General features: G+C 41.9%; 2 protein-coding genes across 2 annotated transcripts; one reads left to right on the top strand and one right to left on the bottom strand.

The window, feature by feature from the left end:
• Positions 1–527: 527 nt before the first annotated feature.
• On the bottom strand, positions 528–3,019 carry LOC125529956 (G-type lectin S-receptor-like serine/threonine-protein kinase At2g19130). The gene has a single exon (XM_048694378.1). The coding sequence runs from the start codon at positions 2,297–2,299 to the stop codon at positions 716–718; it is 1,584 nt and encodes a 527-aa protein (XP_048550335.1). The 5' UTR covers positions 2,300–3,019; the 3' UTR covers positions 528–715.
• A 4,777-nt stretch (positions 3,020–7,796) lies between these two features.
• On the top strand, positions 7,797–8,473 carry LOC125529958 (cell wall / vacuolar inhibitor of fructosidase 2-like). The gene has a single exon (XM_048694379.1). It carries the CDS (start codon positions 7,821–7,823, stop codon positions 8,364–8,366), a length of 546 nt encoding a protein of 181 aa, XP_048550336.1. The 5' UTR covers positions 7,797–7,820; the 3' UTR covers positions 8,367–8,473.
• The last annotated feature ends 1,652 nt before the right edge of the window (positions 8,474–10,125 follow it).

Genomic DNA, 10,125 nt, shown 5'->3' with positions numbered 1-10,125 from the left:
GGTTGTATCTGCGGTGGTTCACAGAGGAGGACGTGAACTCCCAAATTTCGTCTCTGCATAAGCAGGGGCGCTTTTGTTTCAGGCCTTGGAGACACGATGTCGCAATTTTCTTGCTAATAGTGCCTTGCAATCCTCCCATTATGATTGACAGCATGAGCAAAGAGTAGTAGAGCACTTCAATTTTCTGAACAAATACTCAAATTCGATGAATTCTGAACAATAACTATGAATAATAACTGCATATGCCTTTTTTTTAGACAAATAACTTCATGCCTAAAAACCCTCATATGCCAACAGCAGTCCTGAAACTCTCAATGTTGAAGGTATGCTTACAACACCATTTACAGTTTTTAGTTGAAGTTTGGGGATTGGGGATGCAAGGATTGGTAATCCACCACTGACTGGACTGAGTCCTTAAATTGGAATTATATGTAGTTCACACTTTTGCCAGCCAGCATAGAAAGGAAGTGAGGGCGTTCGCTTAAAACTGCAGGATATCACAGGAAGTCTATAAGGATTTATGAATCGCAACTCATCAGAACCATGGGAATAAATAGGGGATAATTGCAGGATATCACTATAAGTATAATGAATCGCAACAACCACTTATCCGAACCTTGGGAAATAAATAGGGGAGGAGTGCAGTCTAGAAAATACAAAAGATACATATAAACTGTGATACTTCATCGACAAACAGAATGAGGTCTGTAGCCTTTCAAAGAGTATAGAAGGCTGTAGAGTGAGAGCAATCATCCATTCCCACAAAATTCTGTAGAGACCTCGGAATGGGTGGTACTTGGACGTCTACAACACCTTCTAGCATGTGAACAACATGCCCCATCATTGGCCTATGATCCTCATCATCCTGAATGCACCAGCACGCAGTTCTGCAAGCTCTGGTCAGCTGCTCCACATCCGCATCGCCCTCCAGCCTACTGTCCAGCAGGCACACCACATCTCCTTCATGGACCTTGACGGCAGCAAAGATGGGGAAGTAGGTAAACTCCCCTTCCTTAATTATCTCTGAATTCCTTCGCCCTGATATGATCTCAAGAAGCATCATGCCGTAGCTGTAGACATCTGACTTATGTGTGATCGGAACCCCCGAGATCCACTCCGGCGCAAGGTATCCGATGGTCCCTCGCATTGTGGTCAGTGCCCTGCTGAAATCTCGGCCAAGCAGCTTGGCCATGCCGAAGTCTGCAATTTTGGGACAGAAGTCTGCATCAAGGAGCACATTGTCCGGCTTCATGTCGCAGTGTATAATGCGGTCCGTGCATCCCTCGTGCAGATAGGCCAGGCCTCTCGCGGTTCCGAGTGCTATGCGGTACCGCAGCTCCCAGGGTAATTTTGAAGAACCCTTCTTGGAGAACAGATGGGAGTTCAAAGATCCGTTCTCCATGTACTCGTATACCAGCATCCTCGTACTTCTTTCCACACAAAACCCAAATAAACAGACAAGATTGATGTGTTGGATCATTCCAATTGTCTGCACTTCCGCTCGGAATTGCTTCTCTCCATGCCCAAGGTCTTTTAGCTTCTTGACAGCCACCATGGAGGAACCTGCTCGCAATGTCCCCTTGAAAACACAGCCGAAACCTCCTTCTCCAAGTTTTTCAGAGAAATTTCTCGTCGCTTTCTTCATCTGCGCGTCCGAGAAGATCGTAAGGCCACCGCTACAATTCTCTGGTCTTTCTGTGAATATCTTCCTTTTGCTTCTCCACCAAACAAACAGAGCAACAAGGAGGAGGAGCAAAACACCCGTCACTGTTGGAATAAGAATTCCAATCTTGGAACCCGAATTTTCTTTTTGCTTAGCCGTGCGTACGTACAGACGCCCATCTGAACCAGGCATGATCCCTACTGTGAGTTTGTGCAGCTCCACAGACCACAGTAAGCATGTTACATTGAAAGCAAATGCTGTACACGAACAGTCACCGGAACAAATAGCTTCGCATTCTCTGATGTCCCTGACCTGCACCAACGACGGAGTTTCTGGAAATACAAGGACTTCATCTATGGGATGAAAAGAGATGTCTTGTTTAGCGGAAAGATTAGATAGACAATGTGGAGCTGCAACTCTCAAACAATATGACCGGATTTCGGCATATGCCACTACACAAATGCTGTCTGGGCCACAATATGCAGCAATCCCGCATCGACTATATTGAGACCACAGCGCCGGACCACAGTCCCCTAGTTTAGCAGCACTGACAGTACCATCATCATGCAATTGTATGTATAGATGTGCATCATTGAACAACAGAAAAGAGCCTCCATCCTCCTCACGAATGTCCATCCAGCTGGGAGTATCCTGCACAGTAAACCCTCTACTTTGCGCTGCATTTATCTTCAGGATATAGTCGTAACCATTCCAAACAAGAGAGACGTTCTTGTCAGTGACCCTATTAAATCCCAGCCATCCTCCAGGCAGCAGTGCACCGACTGGGTTGTCAAAGCTTTGCCAATTGCCATGACACCAAAGAGATATTCGCTTGGTCTCTTACTACAAGATTTCCATTGTCAACAAGTATTGCAACTGCAGAGATAGGTATAGCGTCCGTACCAAGTGATGACCAAGCAAGTGAGCCGTCATCATTTTTGAGATATATGCTGCCATCTTCTGAGAGTCCGAATGAAGAGGGCAAAGTCTTATGTATATAATATCGAAAATCTACATCAGGCGACCAAACTAGAGGAGGGCTGCAAGTTGATGAGTTCATGTACCATATGCCGAGTGTAGAATCTGAATCGAAGCCCAGCTTGAAGGAACCATATTTCGAGAGTAAGGACTGGTTACCGCTCAGAGATTGGCCCGGAAGAAGAGTATCCGTTGCGCCCACGGATTTGCACCCAGAAGACAGCAGGACCGTGATCATCAAGTAGAGAAGCGGCACCACAAAGCAAGACGATGAAGCCGTGGGCTTGCCTGCTTTCGCCATTTAATTAGTAAGAGACTCTCACGAACAGTGTGGATGTTCTAGCTCGCCCGGTGTGCCCCAACTCCCACCCAACTAGTACTCCCTCTGTCCAAAAATACTTTCATCAAAATGGACAAAAGAGGATGTATCTAGAACTAAAATACATCTAGATACATCCCCTTTTATTCATTTTGATGACAAGTATTTCCGGACGGAGGTAGTACTAAATAGGAGAAGGTGAAATGTTGACTATGACCAAGAGGGAGGGATATCATTCCAAGTCAAGGATGCCGGTCTGTTCTTGAGGACGAAAGCACGTGGAATTTATGATGACTAACCTTATGGCAAGTCCTAATCATACCAGAAAATGTTGGACTCCCTCACCCTAGGACAAAGGGTATCCAATATTTTCTCTCTGGGCCATGAGTTGCCGAATAGAAAAGGCAAGGTGGTTGGCTTGGAGCCAAGCACTTTGCTGAAGAAACAGCCAACTGATAAGGACGGCGCTGGTACGTGTTTCTGTTTAGCTCACAACTCTGTCCGTCGTTAGGTGCTTCAGTCCTCTCTTTGGCGTGGAAAATTCTCGTGTGGGCAAATAATTCCTATGAGTTTTCAGTCCCTGTGAGGTACGCATCGTTGTCTCCATATCAGAATTATAATGTAACATATTATTCACTTGAGTCTGATTTTTAGAGATAACCTAAAGCTCGCTGCTTGCAGATGGATAGCCCGCAAAAAAAGGAGAATTTGAGGGGAGATAGCCTGCAAAATTTTGTGCTCTCAGTATCATGTCAACCCTGAATACAGGTTCTTATGGTCGATCAGGTAGTGTCAACAGTATGATAACATGTCCATTAATAAGATTTGTACTTTGGGTGGACATATAATTTCTTTCCGGAGGTCACACATCCCGCTCCGCCTAGGGTTTCCGCGCCGCCGCTCGCCTCCCCCGCACCCCCGCTCCTCCCTCCACAAAAATGTTCATGAATTTTTAGAATGTTATGGATTTGGAAAATATTTGTGTATTTTTTCAAAATATTCATTAATTTGGAAAAAGTTCACAAATTTTATTTTTATGATTTTTTAAAAAATACGAATTTTAAAAATGTTCTTGAATTTGAAAAAAATGCATGCATTTCAACAAACTTTGAAAATGTTAAAAAACTTTAAAAAAATCATATATTAAAATGTGTTAGAATATAAAAATATTAACAAATTTGAATAATGTATACGAACTTAAAAATTATTTACGAAATTGAACAATATGCAAGGTCACCACGCCAAAAATGGACTAGATCTGCCACTGGTTCAAAGTGAGATACCATCAAAATTGTCCGTATTAGCCAGTAATCCTAGTACAGCGCGTGCCTTCTGGACTGTTTAGAAGCGCCGAAATAAGCTAACAACTCATGCTCCTATTTTGGTAACAACTCGTGCTCATCTGCACTTTCCTTGGGACATCCATCACTGCCTTCTGTAACAAATTATCCAGATTATCTTTCATAAAAGGGAAAACAGGGAAACGTTGGCTCCTCGTCCCTCCTCCAGGTCTCGTGTCGGTGGCTCAGAGAGACGGCGATGATGGTTCAGTGACTGTGGTGGCACATGTTGGTGGGCGGCAGTTCTGGTGGAGCACTTCCAATCGTGTGGGGTGGTGGTGGTTGTTTGGGTTGGGAGAAATCCCTGGTGGCTCGTCCATCACCGACGCGGTGACGCCTGCGGGCGCCGCCGGACCTTCCTGAAGGGCGTCGGATCTGCCCATTCCCCACTGCCCTCTGCGTACCAGGGGAAACCCTTGAACTTGTCCGGGCAGCAGCGGCGTCGTCGTCGCATTCCTTCCTGAAGGTGTTGCTTGGTACGCGACGCCTCGGAGTGCTAGAAGCGCGGTGGTACTTCTCCGGTGGGTGCAGCGGTCACTGGTCATCTTTGTTTCGTCGACCTGCCGTTGTCGGCATATTTCTTTTTCTTTTTTCTTTTTCTTTTCTTTTGGGCGTGCTTGTGCTGCTTCCGCCCCAGCATCTATCGTTGGTTGTATCGGATGGTTGCTTTGTAATACAAAGCGGAGGAAAACCCTTTTTCTCATATAATTTCTTTCCACCGACTACGCATTAGCAACTTGATAATTTACAGTTAGTTATCTCGTGCACTGACCCTGCGACTCATTTTTTTAAGGGAAATTTTTTGCCTGCTGCACTGCAGGGGGGGGCACAATCCAGACGATCAAGGTGGCTCGAGACTGGGTAGGGTAGGGGTGCAAGGCAAGGGCTGATGATCACACCGATTGTGCCGAATGAGAGTCCTTAAACCGAAGCTATAGGCAGAAGAGCAATCAATTCTGCACAACTTGTGACGCGTATTATTGCATTTGGGCCTAAGTTAACTCAGTGGCCATTTGCTGGCTAGATCAACCTAGGCTGCAAATCTTATGTGCTGTTAAGTTCTAATTTGCTTGACAGTTTAAGACCATGATTTATAAGGATATCTATAGTACGTTTTTTAGGGGAACATATATCGCGAGGGCTATATCTTATATCTTGCCTACAGGAGACGATATTCCGTGTCATAGTAGGCATTTGCTACATGGGCTAGCCCAATATGGCCAGTTTTAGGAAGCTTCTATTGCCGGTTTTAGAAGCTTCTACATGTTTTTTGACTGGTTTACTGTGTTTCTTCATTGGTTTCCTTACTTTTTTTTTCTATTTTTCAACACATGACTACTTTTTCAATATACATTGTACATTTTTCATATACATGTGAAACCTTTTTTGATAGACGCTGAACCTTTTTTAAAATACATAATCTATTTGTTTTCAAGCACATGTTTTGAATATATTTTTATGTTAAAAATTTCTCAAATACAGGTTGAACCTTTTTTTAAATGGCACGAACCTTTTTATTAACTATTTACACCGTATAAACATTTTTTTAATGTCATGAACACATTTTATATAACACATGCATATTTTATTGAATGGTATGAAAAACAATTGAATTGAACAAACTTTTTTTACTATGTATTAACATTTAATAAAAATATCAGTAACATCTTTTGAAATCTGTGATTTCTTTAAATGTCAACAACTTTTTTTTGAATGCTATCAAAAAAATTAAAAGTTGTGTGGTGTTTTTAACTGCATGAACATTGTTTAATGTGCGATGAACAAGTAATTAAAATTTTAAAATATATTATATATTTTAAAATACTCCAATGTAAAAAGGAAAACAACGTACGTAACACAGCTGGGCAGGCCCACCATAAGTTTGCTTGAGGCAAGGCTATGTTCTATATTGTGTCAAGCGAGATATAAAAAGCACCCAACATATATAAAAAATGGCCCAAACCCTATATGGCACCTTCAGCGCCGTTCAAAGCCTAATTGGCCAAATGGCGCACACACCCCCCACCCCCCACGCCCCTCTGTGTTGGGCCGGCCCATTTATCCTTTTTCAACAAGGACATCTCAACACTCGTGCCTATTAACTACTCTCTTTTCATTTTCTCCCTTTTCAGTTCACGGAGGCCCCTGGTTTTGGGAAGCTTCCCAAATCGGTTTTCCTACTTCGCTGAATGGTTTTTTGGATGGTTCTTATTCCTTTTTCTTTCTTTTTTATTCTTATTTTTATCTTCCTTTACTTTTATTTTTTCCTTAAATGTGTGAATTATTTGCAAATTCGTGAACATTTCTTTATAAAAATAGATCTTTTACAAAAATCTTAGACATTTTATCAATATCGATGAACTTTTCCAAAATTCATGAACTTTCGAAATTCATAACTTTTCTTCAAAAACAATGAACTTGTTCCAGAATCGTGAACTCTTTAACAGAATCGATGAACTTCTTTCAATTTCGTGAACTTTGCTTCAAAATCGATGGATTTTATTAAAATTTGTGAACTTTTCTTCAAAATCGATGATTTTTTTTCTCAAAATTGTGAAATTTTCGTCAAACTGATAAACCTTTTTTCAAAACTGATAATTGTTTTCCAAATATCTATGAACATGGTCAAACGGTCTATGGAACGATCGAATTAGAGATTTTTTTTTGTAGCAGACCAGCTGTCGAGCGAGCGATCCAGCTGTTGAGCGATCAAGTAGTGAGCTCTCATGCTAATGAGCCGGCCCAAAGAGAACGCGCACGTGAGTGCCAGTACGACAACCCAGCGCTCGTAGCGCTGATTAAGAGCTGCCTCTTATTGGTGGCCTGGTAGCGTTAAATAGGATATGCTCCGCCTGATAGCCAGGAAAAATGGGCCGGCCCACTTTTCCATGAGTTTTTTTAGTTATTTATTTGTTCTCTTTGTCTTTTAATCGTTTCTATCAAAAAATTGGTTGTACTTTTTAGGGTGCTATATATTTAATAACATTTAAATACTAAAAATATTTTTAAAATTTTGTTTAATATTTATAGCTGTGGGCCCCACCAGGTGTGTAGCCAAAAAAATCATGATAAAGGCGGACAATATTATAATTATTTTCTCACATTATGTCCACCTATAAATATTTATACTCCATATCAATGCCTTTACTATTTTTTTACTTGAGCTCATTTATTAGTTGATTTTTGTATAAATTTCTACTATCAAAGATTAGTTTATCTTTCCTCTCATAAAGAAGATACATCAATTTGGGAATTCTAAGCTCAATGAAAGTAGGGGTACCCTTATTTTTTGATTTGATGCATTTATTCTACATTTAATAACTACATCACTATTTGATTCGCAAGTACTATTACACATTTGATATGTGCTTACCTTTAGCAAAAAGAACAAATAGACCATCATTAAGGCGTATCATATCAGTATGATTTCCTCCCATGTGCCGTGCATATATAGATATGTAGAGTCTCGTGTATTACATCAACACAGCAACGCCTAGGTTCATACAAAGTGTAAACTACAATGGCAAGCGTTGCAACATCCTTAGCTATGGTTCTCATTGTAGTTGTCGCCATGTCCTATGGCCTCCTCACCACCCACGCCGGCGGCATCAACTTCATCGCTCGCACATGCAAGAAGACCAATAACTTTGCATTGTGCATGGCCGTGCTAAGGGCCAACCCAAAGAGCGCCCAAGCATCCACCGAGCATGACCTCGCCAGCATTGCTCTGCAAATCGCCACCAACACCACCCGAAAGAATGCCGCGGCCATCTGTGACCTAGATTACAAACACCAGGGCACACCCGAGGCACCAGTGTGGCATGTATGTGTCAAGGCACATGTCCTTGCTGCAGCCGACCTCATCACCGGTGCCGGCCCCAGCTTCCACGTTGGGGACTACGCTGATGTGTTGAAGATTGTGTCTGAGGCGAAGGGCGCAGGAGATACATGCGAGAACGCATTCAAGGCGATCCACAAAACGTCTCCCGTGACCGACATGGACCGTCAGACGACGGAGCATTGCGGCCTCGCCGGCGACCTCATCCGCCCGCTCCTCACCAAATGATCTATAATAGATCATTTCTCGGCTTGTCTATTCCTCTCAGTAATAGATATATTTTTCTTGTCGAGAAAAAAACAGAGAATAATGTAAAGTGTTCCTAAAATATGTTTCTATAGACATTTAACATTTTCTAATGCATGATTAACATTTTAAAAAATATAAAGTGTTTCTGTAATATATATTTAGAATATTTAGAAGTATATACAAAAACAATGTGAAAGAAAACAGAAATAGCGAGCGCTTTGAGGACCGTGGCCTCCCGCGGCCGGTCCAGTCTCGCGCTCTTCAGGCGAGACTAGCTTCTGTATCGCACGAAGCGAGACATAGCCTCGCCCTAGGGCATACAAGACATATTACCGTTTGGTACCATATCGCCCAGGGAGGGGGCCCAGAAGCAAATCACAACTTAGCCTGGGGCCTATGTGCTCTGTTTGCATCGCGGTAGGCTTTTCTTTCCTAGCAAGCTGTCGAACAATTTCATTAAAAAAACCTGAATTTTCCCAGATCATCAATGCCATGATGAAAACACATTCGTAATGTCTAGGCAAAAAAAATCTTTTATTCTTTTCCCATATCATCATCACGAAATGAGCAAGTAGGTTAAAACATAAGCAATTTTTTTGCAGGGGGGAAACTAAGAAAAAGTTTGTTGACAAAAGTTCAGATTTTTTTTTGTATTTTACAGTTCATACCAAGTGTATGTGCAACCGGGATTAGACGACAGTTTCGGTCTCAACATGATAGAGTTGTTCCTTTCTCTGTTCTTAATTGTACATAATTGTTCTTCTTGACCAACTTATCAATCATTGTTCAATGATAAAATTTAGGTGGTGGGATTGCCATGTCCAGATACACTTCGTATCAACTTTGATTGTCTTCATTTGTTACATTCTTGAAACAAAATTCCGACTCATGGAAAGCACAACGGGAGTACATTTATTTGTTGATTTGCAAAAAAAATGTATATTTATTCACTAATGAATTCGGAAGACTTAGAGTACTCGATCCTTCATTCATTTATTTGATTTCTTATTACACTCCATATAGCAAAATGAATAAATATATTGTGATTAAGGCAGATCATATCATAAGGATTTTCTCGCATGCCGTCCATATTATAAAAGTATGTACTCCATGCCACTACATCAGTTTGTTTTTGCTAGAGCACATTTATTAGTTGATTTTGGTATAATTTTTTGTATCAACATCTATTTTACCTCTCATGAAGAAGGTATATTAATTTACACTTATTTGTCGATTGGATGCATTGGATGCATTAAGATAGGACTGCATCAGGGGTCAGCTTTGAGCCCTTATCTTTTTGCATTGGTGATGGATGAGGTCACAAGGGATATACAAGGAGATATCCCATGGTGTATGCTCTTTGCGGATGATGTGGTGCTAGTTGACGATAGTCGGACGGGGGTAAATAGGAAGTTAGAGTTATGGAGACAAACCTTGGAATCGAAAGGGTTTAGGCTTAGTAGAACTAAAACCGAGTACATGATGTGCGGTTTCAGTACTACTAGGTGTGAGGAGAAGGTTAGCCTTGATGGCCAGGTGGTACCTCAGAAGGACACCTTTCGGTATTTGGGGTCAATGCTGCAGGAGGATGGGGGTATTGATGAAGATGTGAACCATCGAAAGCCGGATGGATGAAGTGGCGCCAAGCTTCTGGCATTCTCTGTGACAAGAGAGTGCCACAAAAGCTAAAAGGCAAGTTCTACAGGACGGCGGTTCGACCCACAATGTTGTATGGCGC

Source organism: Triticum urartu, unplaced genomic scaffold (assembly GCF_003073215.2).
Source record: "Triticum urartu cultivar G1812 unplaced genomic scaffold, Tu2.1 TuUngrouped_contig_5974, whole genome shotgun sequence".
NCBI lineage: Eukaryota > Viridiplantae > Streptophyta > Magnoliopsida > Poales > Poaceae > Triticum > Triticum urartu.
The sequence above is the reverse complement of the archived record's forward strand: the minus strand, read 5'-3'. Positions and strand labels throughout refer to the sequence as shown.